This window comes from Fukomys damarensis, unplaced genomic scaffold (genome assembly GCF_012274545.1).
Source record: "Fukomys damarensis isolate Sample0158 unplaced genomic scaffold, DMR_v1.0_HiC HiC_scaffold_19, whole genome shotgun sequence".
Taxonomy (NCBI): domain Eukaryota; kingdom Metazoa; phylum Chordata; class Mammalia; order Rodentia; family Bathyergidae; genus Fukomys; species Fukomys damarensis.
In genome coordinates this window covers 64,828,006-64,843,407 of record NW_022900931.1, presented here as the reverse complement: position 1 = coordinate 64,843,407, position 15,402 = coordinate 64,828,006, and the positions used below count along the sequence as shown (strand labels likewise).

The following is a 15,402-nucleotide window of genomic DNA, read 5'->3' as shown; positions in this document are numbered from 1 at the left end:
CGCCCTGGCCGGCAGCCCCGCCCCCGACAGGGGTTGTGGGAAGCTGGGGGAGGGGACGCCTGGGCCCTTTGTTCTGGCTCTCCAGATGGCCCCGAGCCCCTGTCCCCCATCCTGTGGTTCTGCGGACGCCCCTGCCCTCTAGCCTGTGGTTCTGTGGGTGCCCCTGTCCGCCAGCCTGTAGTTCTGTGGCTCATCTGCATCCGTTTCGGCCCCAATCTCTGCTCCTGTCTCACTGGGTCACTGCTCCCGCCCCTCGCCTTCTCTTCTCCCTCTCTCTGGATTCTTGCCCCCCATCTGTGTCATGCCCCTCCTCCTTTTCTAGCAGCTGCTGCTGGCTTCCTAACACCTGTTCCTAGGGGTGGGACTGGGAGCTTTCACCCACACTCTGCTTCCCAGCAACTAACCCGACTCCTGTGTTCTTTGAACTGGTAACCCACACTCAGAGTTTCAGCCCTCATGGCCCTAGGCATTATTTGGGAGTATTTAGGCTTCATCACAGTTCAAACTTCTCTGTAAACTGAGGGGAGGACAACCTATACTACTCCAGAAATCCATCTCCTTTCTCCTCTAAGACCCATGGGTCCAGGCCTCAGCCCTTTCCCTCAGAGCCCCTGTCCTCCTCCCTGATCCATGGGTCCAGGCACCAGCCCTCCTCCCTCAGAACCAGGGGCCGGGCCCAGCTCCTCTCTCAGACCCGGGGGTCCAGGCCCAGCCTCCTCCCTCAGACCCAGGGTCCAGGCCCAGCCTCCTCCTTCATACCCAGGGCTTCAGGCCCCAGTCCCTCTCCATGGGTCAGGGAAGCTCGCTGAGCTCTATGTTCCTCCAGGCCCAGATGGGGGAACCCCGGGCTGGGGTCCCCCTGGAGGATGGCAGCGGCTGGACTGGCAGTGAGGAAGGCAGTGAGGAGGGCACGGGCGGCAGCGAGGGGGCTGGGGGCGATGGCGGCCCAGATGCAGAGGGTGTCTGGAGTCCCGACATTGAGCAGAGCTTCCAGGAGGCACTGGCCATCTACCCACCCTGTGGCCGCCGGAAAATCATCCTGTCCGATGAAGGCAAGATGTATGGTGAGCTCACCCCTCTCTTGTCCTGACCCCACTGTGTAATAACGATCCCCAGGAGCTAGCATCACTGTTGACACAGATGAGGAAACTAAGGCACGGGAAGGTTAAGGGGTTTGCCTAAGGTCACAGAGCTAGTACGTGGCAGGGCTAGGGTTTGCCCACAGGCATCTGGCCCCATAAGCCTGAGGAGCCCGGGAGCCCTTGGGAGATGCCAATCTTTTCTCCGCTGATGTCCTCGTAGGGAAGTTCCGCTGGCCATCTAACTCTGGTGTTTACTCTTCAGGTCGGAATGAACTGATTGCCCGCTACATCAAGCTCAGAACTGGGAAGACTCGGACTCGGAAACAGGTCTCGTGACTGGCTTCCCACTTCCGGACATCTTCCTGTGGGCTGCCCGGTCAAGAAGGGTCTGGTTCATGGGCTTTTTGCCTAGCGTCTTGGTGTGCCTGCTAGTGTGATTGCACTCCCTATTTGGGGGCAGTTTCTGTAGCTGTTGTGTCAGAAGTAGAGTTGGAGACCAAGAGAACTGAAGAGGGGAGGAGGATGAGGATGGGACAGCAGGCCTGGGTTACTGGGTCAGGGTGATGGAGGAGGTAGCTCGTTCCCGGGAAGGGCCCAGCCTGCTTGTCCTGCCTTCGCTACCCTTCCTGTGGGCCCTGGGGGGAGGGAAGGGGAGCGATGCAGGGGCGGGTGGCTGTGGCTCCAATTTGCTTCTCCATCCACCCCCGCAGGTCTCTAGTCACATCCAGGTTTTGGCTCGAAGGAAATCGAGAGAAATCCAATCCAAGCTAAAGGTGAGGACGGAGGCAGACAGAGACCCAGAGAGGGACGCAGAGTCCAGAGAGAAAGAGACAGAGGGAGAGGGAGGGAGAGGCGGGAGACCTGGGAGTGGAGAGCAGAGATCTGGAGAACTGAGTGTCCCGGACTCAGAGATGAGGCTCTGGGGTAGGGTGCTGAGACCCTGCGTGGGGAGAGCTGCAGCGTGGGATGAGGCTGGGTCAGGACAGGTGAAGAGGGGTTGTCAAGCCGCTCTCTTGGCTGCTGTCCTCATCCCCCTCCCTTTCCTCTGCCCCTGTCCCTTCCCAGTGGTCTCATTTTCTCCCCCTGGTGCTCTTAGGACCCCCCTCCGCCATCCCCTCTGGTTTATTGTCCCATTTCCCAGCCCCCCATGTGACCCAGCTATTCTTCTTGTACTCAGAAACCCTCATTTCCTGTTGAAGATTTTCATACTCACTTTCTTTTCTTTATCCTCTGGATTTCTTGCTCCTTCTTGGCCCGAGACCCTCATTTTCTACCCTTCTAGATGTGAGGTCTTTTCTGCCTCCTCTTTAGGCCTTGGGGAAACCTGCTTCCTGTTCTTTATTTGTGCCTGGAAGCTTTCCTTCCTTTCTCTCTAGTCTAAAAGCCTTCACTTCCGGTCTTTTCTATACCTTTTCTGTTCCCTTCTGTTTTGTCTGGATTAGGAAACATTCACCTCCTATTCCCTTGAGGTCTAAAATTCTCATTTCCTGTTGCCCGGGCATCTGGAAACCTTTACTTCCAGCCCTTTCTTGACCTAGAAATTCTCGTTACTGTCAATTCATTTGGGCTTGGAAACCCTTTTCCCCTAGCTCTGGCCACCTCTGTTCTGTTCTTATCCATCTCTCGCTCCCTCTTCAGCCCCTTTTGCGGAGCTCAGGGTGGCGGGCCCTGCGGACTGGTAGGGCGGGAAGTCAGGGAGTCCAGCCTTCGCTTCCTAAGTCATGTTTTCTTTCCTCCCTTGGCACCTTCCCCCGCCCCTCTGGCAGGCCCTGAATGTGGTAAGTCCCCCTGCCCCTGCTCCCACCCACTCTGACCCGGCGGCCGCCCCTCCCTCAGGAGACCAGGAGGGGCAGAGGGCTCTAGGGAGAGGACGTGCAACCCTCTGCCCACCCTTTGCCTGGACTCCCCAAGTCTTCCCCCATCCTTGCTGCACCCATTCGTGGTCCCGCCCTTGCTGTGTGGACTGGGACACCCCACTCACACCGATCCCCAACTTCCCCAGGACCAGGTTTCCAAGGACAAGGCTTTCCAGACGATGGCTACCATGTCCTCTGCCCAGCTCATCTCCGCACCTTCCCTGCAGGCCAAACTGGGTCCTGCTGGTCCTCAGGTGCCTGGGTTGGGGATTGTGGGGCTCGGGACTGGAGGGATGGGGCTGTGGCTGCCAACAGGGGCCAATTAATCCCTGTTTCTCCGTCTCCTCTCTAGGCCACTGAGCTGTTCCAGTTTTGGTCAGGGGGCTCTGGGCCCCCCTGGAATGTGCCAGAGTGAGTAGTACGTTGTGTTTCAGCTCAATTCTTGCTCTCCAATCCTCCGCTTTTCTTACCCTGCCGTCCAGCTCCCAGCTGTCTTTTGAACGTGGATTTAACCAGGCTATCTGGATTTGAATCCTAGCCCTGACGTTTATAGCCTCAGTTTTCACATCTCTGAAATGGGGCTAATAATACTACATTCCTTCCTCCCTCTGTTCCTCATCTTCTTCCTCCCCTCCTCCCCTCTTCCTTTGCCTCTTCTCCCCTTCCTCCTCCTCCTTCTTTAAACTTGCTGAGATACTCCTGTGTCAGCATTCCAAGGGCTGGGACTACAGGTGTGTGCCACCACGCTGGGCAACACCACCTTTCTCTCAGGGTTATCACTGGCGTAAATAACATGTACATGATTAGGCTAGGACTAGTCCTGTGCCGGCTAGTAAGGCAGAGGAGGGGAGGGAAGTCCTGCTGGGGAGGGATGGATCCTGGGCTCTGCCTAGGAACTAGAGTTGGGCCCATTGGAGCTGTACAGTCTGCAAGAGGAGATTTGGGAAGTAATGAGCTCCATGTGGAACTTCTGCATGAGAAGGGCCCAGAGGATGTCCACAGGAATAATGGCCCCTGCTGGGACTATTGGCCCCAGAGGCTTGTGGGAAGGTAGTTGTAAGTCCAGAGACTCTTGGGAGAAGGGGGGAGCCCCAGAGGCTCATGGGAAGGCTCATTTTCATCCCTCTGATATCAAGCTGGGGCCTAAGAATAAAGGAAGAGTTATCTTCTTTCAGACTGGGGAGAAAGTGGGCCTCAGGTACATGAGAGGGCCCTTCTCAGCTCTGTCACCTAAGTGTGACAGGATGTATCAATGGGGCAAGCAGATACTAATGAAATCATCCCCTGCTAAACAGGTTGAAGAATGAGTGAATGACAAGTAAAGCATTGCGAAGAACGACAGCAAGGGTTCTAGGATTCTAGGGGCCTCTTTGAAGAGGTAGCATTGAAGGCCGAGGAGGATTTAGCCAGGTCAAGAATAGAATAGCGGCTAGCGCTGAGAAAACAGCATGTGACAAGGCCTTGAGGCGGGAGAGCTTGGGACGTTCCAGGAGTTGGTGTCAAAGACAGACGGTACAAAGCAGCTGGCCAGTCAGATACTTACTGAGCACCTGCTAAGGGCCTGGTACTGTGGACGTGGCATGAGCATCCCTGACTCCAGGGAGCTGTACGTACTTGGGGAGGGGAGGAGACAGATGGCACCCTTGTAAACGAAAAGAATTCATAAGGAAAGGAATAAACATGAGAAATAAAGCAAGGCCTGTGAGGGATTGAACCCAGAGCCTTCACACTGAGCTACACCCCCAGACTTTAAAAAATGTTTTATTTTGAGACAGGGTCTCACTCACTCACTAAGTTGAACTGGGTTTGAATTTAGGATCTTCCTACCACAGTCTACTAGAGTGCTGGGAATACAAACCGGCACCATCACATCCAGTTAAATTTTGTTTTATTATGCTTGACTTTTGTGGTGCTGGGGGTCCAACTCCAGGCTTTGTGCATGTTGGGTAAGTGCTATACCAGACCTAAGAGCTCTATTTTCTTCTTCTTTTTTTAATTACAAAAATTTTTTTTGAGATAGTCTTACTGTGTAGTTCAGCCTGGCTTTGAACTCACTGTGCAATCCCGGCTGGCCTTGAACGCACTTAATCCTCTTGCCTCAGCCTCCCAAGGGCTAGGATTATAGGCGTGCACCACCACGCCTGGCTCAAGAGCTCTGTTTTAGACATGGTCACAAAAGACCCTTCTGGAGAGGTCTGATGGCCCTGATGACAGATGATTGTGTCACTGAACAGAATCTTGGAGTTCAGTTTTCAGAATTGAGGTGACAAGCACTGGGGCAGAGTCCTTGGAAATCAGGATTTGGAGCTTCCTGGAGTCTTTCTGGTCCCCATCTTTTGACCCTTGACCTCTTTCCTAACCTCTGACCTCAGAGTCCTCTTGCTGCCAACTCCTAGACCTCTGGAGTTGTGTTGGTAACCATTAGCCACAAGTAGCTATTTTCTTTTTTTTCTTTTCGGTATGAGGATTGAGCTCAGGTCCTTGTGCTTTCGAGGCAGTCACCAGAACCACTGAGCTAAATCCCTGGCCCCACAAGTAGCTATTTCCATTGAAATTGGTTGAAATTAAGTAAAATGTCAAACTCAGCTCCTAGTGCTTGGAAGCCACGTATGCACAGTGGCTTCTGGGTTGGGCAGTCCAGCTGCAGGACAGTCCATCAGATCATATAGGAAGTTCTTTTGGACAGCACCACCTCCCACCCCTACCTTTGTCGATGTCTCAGCTTGTGACCACTGGTTATTTTCTTCCGACCCTGCTGACCCTTTAGCCTCTGCTATCTCTAATTTCCCCATCTTCTGTGTCTTCTCTGTACCTCCCCAGACTTGCTAAATGCCACTATTGCATGCCTGTAATCCACGCTCTCTGGGAGGCTGAGGCAGGAGGATCTCAAGTTTCATCCCAGCATGGGCAATTTAGCAATATCCTGTCTCAAGATAAAAAGTGGAAACTGGGGCTTGGAAAGCAGTTCCATGCAAAGGCATTGGGTTCAATTCCAAATACTGCAAAAACAGACAAAAACATGAGCTTCATGATTGGGATTGACCTGGGTTCAAATCCGGTCTCCACTGCATGCCAGCGGTGTGACTTTGGGTAGATTAGCTGACCCTTCTCATGTGTAAAACGAGAAGCACAGTAATTGCGCCTCATCGGCTTCAGTAAGATGCCTCACGCATGTCGTGTTGCAGCACGTGGTCGGGCCTGTCACAGCCTCCAGGGACCTCAGTGCTGTTGGCCCTGCTGACCTTGGCTTCCTTCCTCCCACAGCGTGAAGCCGTTCTCACAGACACAGTTCTTGTCACTGACACCCCCATCTGCTGACCTCCCAGGTAAGGGCCTGCTCCGCTCCCCTGCTCACCTCCCCTTTCTTCCCCCTCCCATTCGTCAGAGGACTCAACTTCCTGAGGCAGGTTGTGGTGGGGCAGGGCGTGTGTGACAGAGTTTGTGGTGGGTAAGAGCGTGGCTTCCGTAGCCACACATCCTGGGTTTGTGTTCTGCCACTTGCTAGCTTATGAGACAATGGGGAAGTGGATTAGTCAAGAGTCTTTCAGCCACAAGTGATAGAAACTCAGATCGAGCTCGCTGAAGGGGGGAAAAGGAATTTCTTAGTTCAAATAACTGAGAGTCCAGAATTACGGCTTCAGCCGTGGCTAGTTCCAGGGTCCCAGTAGAAGCACCGGGACTTGTTTCCCTTTGCTTTTCTCTGTGGTGGTTTTTATTCCCAGGCAGAGTGCCCCCCTGTCAGCTCAGATGGTTTCCGGAGGACCATAATAAGCCTCTAGTTCTGTCAGGTTCCACAGATTCATCAGTAAGGAACACCTCAGGCTGCAAGTAACAGAACACTCAAATTAATAGTGCCTTAAATAGGCCTTAATGGTGCGACATAACACAACGTCCGGAGGTGGGTTGCTCTTGAACTGGCCCAAAAACTCAGCAATATCAGGACTGGCATCTCTGCAGTTCCCTTAGCCTCTATCTTATTGTGCCAGAATGCTGCTGTGACTCCAGGCATCATGTCCTAAGCAGGACTTGGCCAGGGCCAAAAGCTTTCTCCTCCCAAAGTTCTGTCTTTTTCATTCAGGAAGAAACTCCTTCCCAGAAGCCCCCCAGCAGATTTTCCCTAACGTCTCATTGGCCAGGACTGTGTCACATGGCCACCTCTAGCTGCATGGGAGGCTGGGAAAGTGAGTATTTAGCTTTTTCAGCTTCCAAGTGGAGGCAGGCAAGAGAGAACAGTGCCTAGTGCAGTCAGTAAATGTTAGCAAATGTTATTATTCTTTCTTTTCTCTAGGGTACGAGCCCCCCCAAGCCCTCTCTCCCCTGCCCCCACCTGCCCCATCACCACCAGCCTGGCAGACTCGGGCCCTGGGCACTGCCCGGTTGCAGCTGGTGGAGTTCTCCGCCTTTGTGGAACCGCCAGATGCAGTTGACTCTGTGAGTGAAAATTCGGGAGGTCTTTGGAAGGTAGAAGGGGAGGGGGAAAGTGTCGAAATCATCTGCAGTCCTTGTTAATGTCCACTGCTGGCCCCAGAATTTCAGATTCGCTAGATCTGTTGGGAGAGTGGGGATTGAATTCACATTTCCATTATCCTCAGCTGTCGTTGATGTAACTGATCTGGGAAACCATGCTTTGAGAACCATTAGCATCAAGGAATGGAAGGTTGTGAAGTGAAAAGTTGGGAAGGTCAGGGAACCTCCCCAGGACTTTGTTCACTTGTTCATTCATCAGACACATTTGAGATCCCCCTGTCTGATAGGCTTTGTGATGCTCACTAGGAACCTAGGAAAGCAGATCTTATTCCTGAGCTTGGGTTTCTCCTGGGCTAGAATGCTTGCTGTACTAATTGGGAAGATTATTAGAAGAAACAGCTGCCAACTTCAGGAACTGAACAGAAGTTTCCTGCTCATGTAACGTGTCAGTATGGGTGTTCTGAAGGAGCCTTCCGTGCAGTGATTCAGGGCTCCAGGCCCCTTCCATTTTGTGGTTTGCTGTTCTCTAGGGCTTGGGAATCTGCTGCTGGATTCCTACATCTGGCCAGCAGATGGGAAAGGAAAGAGGCAAGATTGTGCAGGAGGTTTTATGAGTCTGGTTGGAACGTGGCAACTGGCTGGTCTGCTCACCTTCCGTTGACCAGGACTGAGTCATATGGTCGAAGCCCCAACTGCAAAGGGGCCTGGGAAATGTAGTTTAGCACTATGTAAGGGAACCGACTCTGTGCCATGCATATAAATACCAATCAAGTCACCAGTGCTGTAAAACTCAAGTTGGATTAGGTTAAAGCCTTCCCACGTGTAGCACAAGCTAAAATCCTTTCATTTGCCCCCTAAGATCTACAGTCTGACCCCTATTCCTGCCTCTCTCCCTGCTCACTCTATTCAGATACCACAGCCTCCTTTCTCTTTCTCAAACACACCAGGCCCACTCTTGCCTCAGGGCTCTTGCACCTGCCATTCCACTGCCCGGAATGTGCTTTGCCTGGATCCTGCTGTGTGACTGACTCGATCTCCAAATTCGTTCAGGTCTTTACTCAGTTATTCTCTCTACTCTATGCTTTCTCACATCACCTGATGAAAGATGTCCGGTGCCACCACTTGGGATCCCTTTACTGCACTTTACTGTGATCTTACCCCAGTATGCACCCCTCTCTGAAGTTTACGTTATCCACCCAGTTTTCTTTCTGTGCCAGTGGACTGTGAAGCCCATGAGGTCAGGGACTTTGTCGTGGTTGGATGATGAGCGCTGCAAGGATGGGGAACGTCAAGTTTTTGTGCATGTGCAGAGGAGTAATTCACCCTGGGGTGTCAAGGAAGGCTTCCCTGAGACGACAGACTTTGAGTTGGGCTTTGAGGGCTGTGTAGGGGTTTGTCATATGCAAGGCTGGATGTTCTAGAATACAGATGGGCAAAGCATGGAGTTTTTAGGAAAACAAACAGTAGAGCTGGTGAGCCTACAGAGTGGTGGGCAGGTGCTGGTTCAGGGGAAGCTGGCTTCATCAAGCTGAGGGACACAGACTTTTCCTGAGGTGGTTGAGGAACTGGGGAAAGGAAGGATGTGAGTAGAGAGACCCTTCCTATCTGATCACCATCAAGAGAGGCCTCCAGGAAGCTGGGTGTGGTGGTACATGCCTGTAATCCCAGCGCTTGGGAGGCTGAGGCAGGAGGATTGCTGTGAGTCCAAGACCAGCCGGGGCTACGTAAAGAGTTCCAGGTCAGTCTCAGCTACATAGTGAAACCCTGACTCAAAAAAAAAAAAGAAAAAGAGAGAGGCCTCCAGGAACATGTGGCTTTGGATTAAGTTGGGTCTAGAAAGATGGAGAGAAGATTTGTGTTGGAGGAGAAGTTGGGCAGGATTTTCCGGACATGGAGGAAGTTGAGAGAAGTCATGAGAATGGAGACAGAGTCTCACGTGTCGCTGAATAGATTCCCATTTAGCCTCCAACTGAACATTCACCGTCCCTGCTTCCATCCAGGGCCAGGATGAGTAGTTATGGGGCGTGTCCATGGGCACTGGGGAGCCATGGCAGGTGTGTGAGCCAAAGAGGGCCACAGACAGCTCTAAGGCTAGAGGCTGAGGGTGGGAAAGAATGAGGCCCAAATGGGGAAGGGGGGACAGAGAAGAGGGGACGGGGTGAGAGTCAGGGACCAAGTGGGTGGGGTGTATGAGGACCGGTGGGCAGTGTAGGGCGGGTGCCCACAGGGGGGTCGCTGTCCACCCGCCCCCTCCTCATGTGGCTGGCCCTCCTCAGTACCAGAGGCACCTGTTCGTCCACATCAGCCAGCACTGTCCCAGCCCTGGTGCGCCCCCCCTGGAGAGCGTGGACGTCCGGCAGATCTACGACAAATTCCCCGAGAAAAAGGGAGGTCTGCGGGAGCTGTATGATCGCGGGCCCCCCCATGCTTTCTTCCTGGTCAAGTTCTGGGTAAGTTGTGGCGGGGAAGCGGAAAGTGCTCATAAGCCGTGTGGCATTCCAGCTAAGCATCTGGCTGTGAGGGATTTGGTCTTGGGACTACGAGGGCAACCTGGGTCTTACTGTCCGTCCTCATGGCTCTGAGACCCCTTGCAAGAAGGGACACGGGATCTGGCCCCCAGGGTATCCAGGACGGAGGTACTGGGGTGTCCCAGAGCCCACTCGACTTTGCCACTCTAGTCATGTGACCCTGGGATTGGCTTGCCATGTTTCAGACATGCACAGGCCTCGCCTGACCACATCTAATCTTATTGCTAAGGAAAAGTCTCCCCTTCCCCACCTGTTTCTGGTGCAAGGCATTGAACCCAGACCCTTTGAACTGAGCTATAGCCCCAGGCCTTTTTTAAATTTTGATACAGGTCCTCGCTAACTTGCTAAGTTGCCCTGGCTGGGCTTGAACCTGTGATCCTCCTACCACAGCCTCCCAGAATGCTGAGAAAGTAGGCATCTGCCCCCAGGCCTGGTGGTTCTGGTTTCTAAAAAGATGGCTGAGGTTTTGTTAACTTTCCACCAGATAATGTCTGACCCTGACGTGATTAAAAGGGCTGGCTTTGTAGAAGCCTGTATTTAACATTCACTGAGCAATTTCTATACACAGGCCTGATACCAGGTACTGTTTAGCTCTTTGTGGGTTTCACATCATAGATTTGGCACCCTTAGATGGAGAATGTAGTTCGGTTCACAATGGTTGCATCTGTATTGAATGTGTTATAGGCTTTTTTTTTTTCTTTTAGTCTTTCTTCCCTGAATGATACAGTATAACAACTATAAATATAGCATTTACATTGTATTCAGTGTTGTAAGGCTTCTAGAGTTGACTTAAAGTATACAGGAGGGCCAAGCATGCTAGTTCATGCTTATAATTCCAAGCACTTGGGAGGCTGAGGCAGGAGGATTTCTGTGAGTTCAAGGCTAGTCTGGGCTACATAGTGAGTTCATGGTCAGCCTGAACTACACAGCAAGACCCTGTCTCAAAAAAACCAAGCCAAACACAAACCTCAAAAAGTATACAGGAGGATGTGTGCAGGTTCTATGCCAATACTATGCCATTTTATATAAGGGACTTGAGCATTTATGGATCTTGGGACCATGGGGAATCCTGGTACCAGTGCTGAGGGACAACTGTGTATAATTGTGACAGAGTGGGTCCGTTTCCCAGTTAAATTTTTCTGTTGGAGACAAGATCTCACTGTGTATTTCAGGCTGGCCTTGAATTCACTATGTAGCTTAAGCTGGCTTTGAACTCATGGCGATCCTCCTGTCTCAGCCTCCCGAGTGCTGGTGTTGTTGGATAGTTCCTTTAGAAATGGCAAAGCAAACGAAAGTATCCCAGGTCCTTCTTGTCTTAAAGAATTGGACGAGATGAGCCGAAAATAGAGCCAAAAGTTTATTTGAAATTGAGAGGTGAAGGGGTAGGGGAAGAACTACCTCTGCAAGCTTAGGCCAAAGAGAAAAGGATAAAAGTAACAACAGAGAAACACCCTGGTCTAGGAGACACAGGGTGGGCTATAGTGAGGAGTCGTGAGAAGTTGTAGTAAGGGGGGCCTGAGAGTTATCTGGCCCCGCCTTGGGACCCTGAAATTTACGGGTCCTGCGATTTCCCCAGACACTGTGCCACCCCTACCTCCTATATCACTGGGCTCACAGGTGTGTGCCCCCCACTCAACTTAGTTTAGGTTTTTCTTGAGCTTGTTTGTTTTGGGGTCCAGAACAGTCACAGATGCTATAGGGACTCGACCGTTGCTGAGTGAACGTTCAGGGGTTTGGTCCTGTGGTGACCAGCGTGAGACTGGAACGGCACTGGTCATGCCGGGCATGAAGGACCGTCGTTGTGAAGCCACCATGAAAGAGTGGCTTGAGATGGTGCTGGGCATGTGCTGCCCAGGTCTCGGGCATGGTAAGGGCTTAAGACAGGTCCCCCAGCTCACAGGTCTGGATGCCACCCCTCAGGAGAGCCGGCTTCTGCCATTCAGGGGGTGCCTTGGGCTGTGCAGCCCAGCTGGAGGATGGAGGCAGGCCTCTGAGGGGCGTCAGGGCAGCCAGGATGAGGGAGTGGCCCCTGACCCCCAAGGAGGTGGCTCAGACCCAAGATGTAATGCAGTCTAAGGCTGCACTGGCCCCGCTTGGACTAATGACTCGGGCCAATTGTCTGTGCACTTGTGCCATGGGGCGGTGGAAGGGCTCTCAGCTGAGCATCAGTTGAAAAGGCTGGAGAGAGTTCTGAGCAGTCCTGACCTGTTGCCTCAGCAATCAGGGTGGCAAGAGGAGGTGATTGGGCCTTAGCTGGTTGCTAGAGGTAACTGCGTCCTTAGTAACCAGACCTTGGCAGAGGATGAACTCGAGTTGGGAGCTTCAGGGGGAAGAAGTTGATTTCCGGGTTCTCTTGGTTACTAGGGACAGAAGGTCAGGACCTTTTTGAGGGCCCAGACTTCTCCACCCTGATGGCAAGGGTGGGTCTTCTCCAAAAACAGCTTCTGGAGAGGTGGGAAGTTTGAAAGCTGAGAATGGGCAGCTGCCAGGGCAGTGGGAGGAAGCAGGCTCTGGGTGAGTTTCTTTCTTTCTTTCTTTTTTTTTTTTTTTTTTTTTTTTTTTTTTTTTTTTTTTTTTTTTTCTTCTCCTTTTCTCGGTACGGGGATCGAACTCAGGACCTCCTGCTGGGGAGGCAGGTGCGGTGCCACTGAGCTAAATCCCTGGCCCTGGGCGGAGTCTAACACTGTCTGCTCCACCTGTCCTGTGCCTACCCATCTCACAGGCTGACCTGAACTGGGGCCCGAGTGGTGAGGAGGCAGGCGCTGGCGGTGGCAGCGGTGGCAGCGGTGGCTTCTATGGAGTGAGCAGCCAGTACGAGAGTCTGGAGCACATGACCCTCACTTGCTCCTCCAAGGTCTGCTCCTTCGGCAAGCAGGTGGTGGAGAAGGTGGAGGTGAGGCTGGAGGCCAGAAGCCACGATTGTGCGGGCATTTGGGGTGTAGCTGGTGGGAGGGTCTCAGCCTGTCTTGGGGTTTCGTGTATGGGCTTGGGGGATATACATTCAGAAGTCAGAAGGGACCACTTTGAGAGTTGAAAGGTGCAGAGACTAAACCGGGTGTGGTGGCTCATGCCTGTAATCCCAGCACTCAGCAGGTGTTGAGTTGAAGGGCAGCCTGGACTCCACAGTGAGTTCAAGGCCCACCTGAACTACATAGCGAGACGTGATCTCAAAAACCAAAAGAGAGGCCGGGCGTGGTGGGGCATACCTGTAATCCCAGCACTTGGGAAGCTGAGGCAGGAGGATCGCTGTGAGTTCGAGACCAGGCTGGGCTACATAGTGAGTTCCAGGTCAGTCTGAACTACATAGTGAGACCCTGTCTCAAAAAACCAAAAGAGAAAGGTGTTGCAATTTAGTTATTAAAAAGGCTCCTGTGGCTATAAGCAGTTCACAGGGCAAAGAGGCTCACAAGTTACACGTAGTGTTTCTAGAGGGTTGGAGGTCAGATGACTTCAAAGGTCATCAGGGTATAGAGCATGGCTTTGAGGGGCTGGAGCTTGCAGGTTCAGACATCCTGGGTCGGACACCTGAGGTTTCATGGAGTGGACCTGGTTCCTGGGGTGACCTGTGTGTCTCTGAGCCACTGCCCCCACTTGGTTTAGACGGAGCGGGCCCAGCTGGAGGATGGGCGATTCGTGTACCGCCTGCTGCGCTCGCCCATGTGCGAGTACCTGGTGAATTTCCTGCACAAGCTGCGGCAGCTGCCCGAGCGCTACATGATGAACAGCGTCCTGGAGAACTTCACCATCCTGCAGGTGACCATGGGCTGGGGCCCCTCACCCAGGGGGCTGGTACGCAGTGGGCTCTTTCAGCCAGGAAACCGAGGGCCCCTTAGCATAGGTGCCTCTGATGGGGTGGGCACCGTTCCTGGGAGATGGCAGAGAGGCCTCCTGGGGTCCCCTGGTCTCCTGGCCTCAGCATCTCTGCCTTTCCTGCAGGTGGTGACGAACAGAGACACCCAGGAACTGCTGCTGTGCACCGCCTATGTCTTCGAGGTCTCCACCAGTGAGCGTGGGGCGCAGCATCATATTTACCGCCTGGTCAGGGACTGAGGGGCCCCACTGGCCTGCCCCCGAAACACCCTCCTTACAGGAGGACGCCCCAGCTCTCCATGCTTTCTCATTCGGGGAGGGGCTGTGGTGGAAAAGGGCCGACCTCAGAGGCCTGCGTGACAGGGACTGTCCCCTAGTAGGAAGGGACGCGAGCAGCACATCAGGGATTGGGGACAGGAGTGAACCACACCCAGGACCCCACTCTTCTGGATATTTGGGGGGCCCTAATTATGCATTGACTTGTCCCACTTCCTGCCCTGCAGTATCTGCCTCTTCCCACTACCTGTCCTTGTGATCTGTGATGTCACAAAATGAAAATTAACCCTTTCTGTGCAGGAGCAGAGCCAGGTAGGCCCTGGAAATATTTTTTTTTAATATAACAAGATATTTATACGTGGGTGTTAGGGTTGTGACTCTGTCCCAGCCGGGTGAGGCCCCTGAATCCCACCCCCTTTCTTATATGTAAGCCCGGGACTGGACTGCTGCCTCCCTTTCCCTCCCAAAGCGTGTTGGTTTGTGTTCTGACAGAGGATAAAGTTATTTTACCAAAATACAGGGGATTTATTTGAGGTTTGGGCCAAAAATAATCTTGTGGGAGGTGGTTGGCCATCAGCTCTGTGTGGGGCAGGAAGCCCCAGGTCCCTTGCGGGAGATGGGGACGCCTGGGCAGGCAGACACCTGGGGCCTCAGGGGAATGAGGGGCCGCCCAAAGCTCAGGCAAACTGCGGATGAAACAAATATTTACAGTCCCCGGGGAAGTGCCCGCAGCACTGGAAGGGGTGGAGTCAGGCTCAGCGGTATCTAGCGAGTCGGTCATAGATGTAGTCCAGGTTTCTGCACATGAATATCGAGAGCGTCATGAAGCCCAGCTACGGAGAAAGGAGAACGTCAATCAGAGATGGTGAAGGAGTGGAAGCGAGGTGGGGGGCTGATGGGTTTCCAAGGGAGAATCAGGGAATGGGGTCCAAGGGGAGGAAAGAGGGCTCCTGGAACTCCTACTAAAATGGGTAGGAATCGGGAGTGGTGCCAACTTGTAATCCCAGCACTCTGGGAGGCTGAGGCAGGAGGATTCCAAAGTTAAAAGATGGGCTGGGGGTGTAGTTTAGTGTGAAGGCCCTGGGTTAAATCTCTAGTACTAGGAGAAAGAAAAAAGAGGCGGGCTAGAAGGAGAATCGGGAGAAGCGAGCGACAGAGACCGGCAGGCGAAGTGACAGGACAGGGATGGAGAACGGCGGGGTTGGGTCTGCGGGACCCCTCGAGGGTAAGGAGCGAGGTCGGAAGCAAGCCCAGAGGCCTTTATTCTGGAGCTTCATCTGTCTCCGCCTTCGAACTGTGGGTCTCGGGCTGCTCCTGGTCTGGATCCCACCGCGGCCAGGACTCCAGGGCCATAGGCACCTTGCCCTGCGGCGCCCTGTCACC

At 53.2% G+C, this 15,402-nt stretch overlaps 2 protein-coding genes across 2 annotated transcripts in view; one reads left to right on the top strand and one right to left on the bottom strand.

Moving 5' to 3' along the window:
* Positions 1-317: 317 nt before the first annotated feature.
* On the top strand, positions 318-14,509 carry Tead2 (TEA domain transcription factor 2). Its single transcript, XM_010640740.3, has 12 exons — positions 318-1,064; positions 1,345-1,409; positions 1,793-1,855; positions 2,849-2,860; positions 3,085-3,192; positions 3,291-3,349; positions 6,203-6,264; positions 7,227-7,369; positions 9,682-9,855; positions 12,656-12,826; positions 13,534-13,686; positions 13,870-14,509. The coding sequence occupies exons 1-12, from the start codon at positions 788-790 to the stop codon at positions 13,981-13,983; spliced, it is 1,401 nt and encodes a 466-aa protein (XP_010639042.1). The 5' UTR covers positions 318-787; the 3' UTR covers positions 13,984-14,509.
* An 11-nt stretch (positions 14,510-14,520) lies between these two features.
* Positions 14,521-15,402, bottom strand: part of Cd37 (CD37 molecule) — a 4,696-nt gene continuing 3,814 nt past the window's right edge. Inside the window, exon 9 of the mRNA XM_010640739.3 lies at positions 14,521-14,852. Within this exon, the coding sequence (XP_010639041.1) occupies positions 14,775-14,852 (78 nt within the window). The 3' untranslated portion in view covers positions 14,521-14,774. The remainder of the gene's footprint in view (positions 14,853-15,402) is intronic.

Coding starts and splice junctions, on each gene's coding strand:
- Tead2 (XM_010640740.3), top strand. CDS start 788: ATGGGTCAGGGAAGCTCGCTGAGCTCTATGTTCCTCCAGGCCCAGATG. Junction 1,065..1,344: donor CGATGAAGGCAAGATGTATG/GTGAGCTCACCC, acceptor TTTACTCTTCAG/GTCGGAATGAACTGATTGCC. Junction 12,827..13,533: donor AGGTGGTGGAGAAGGTGGAG/GTGAGGCTGGAG, acceptor CACTTGGTTTAG/ACGGAGCGGGCCCAGCTGGA.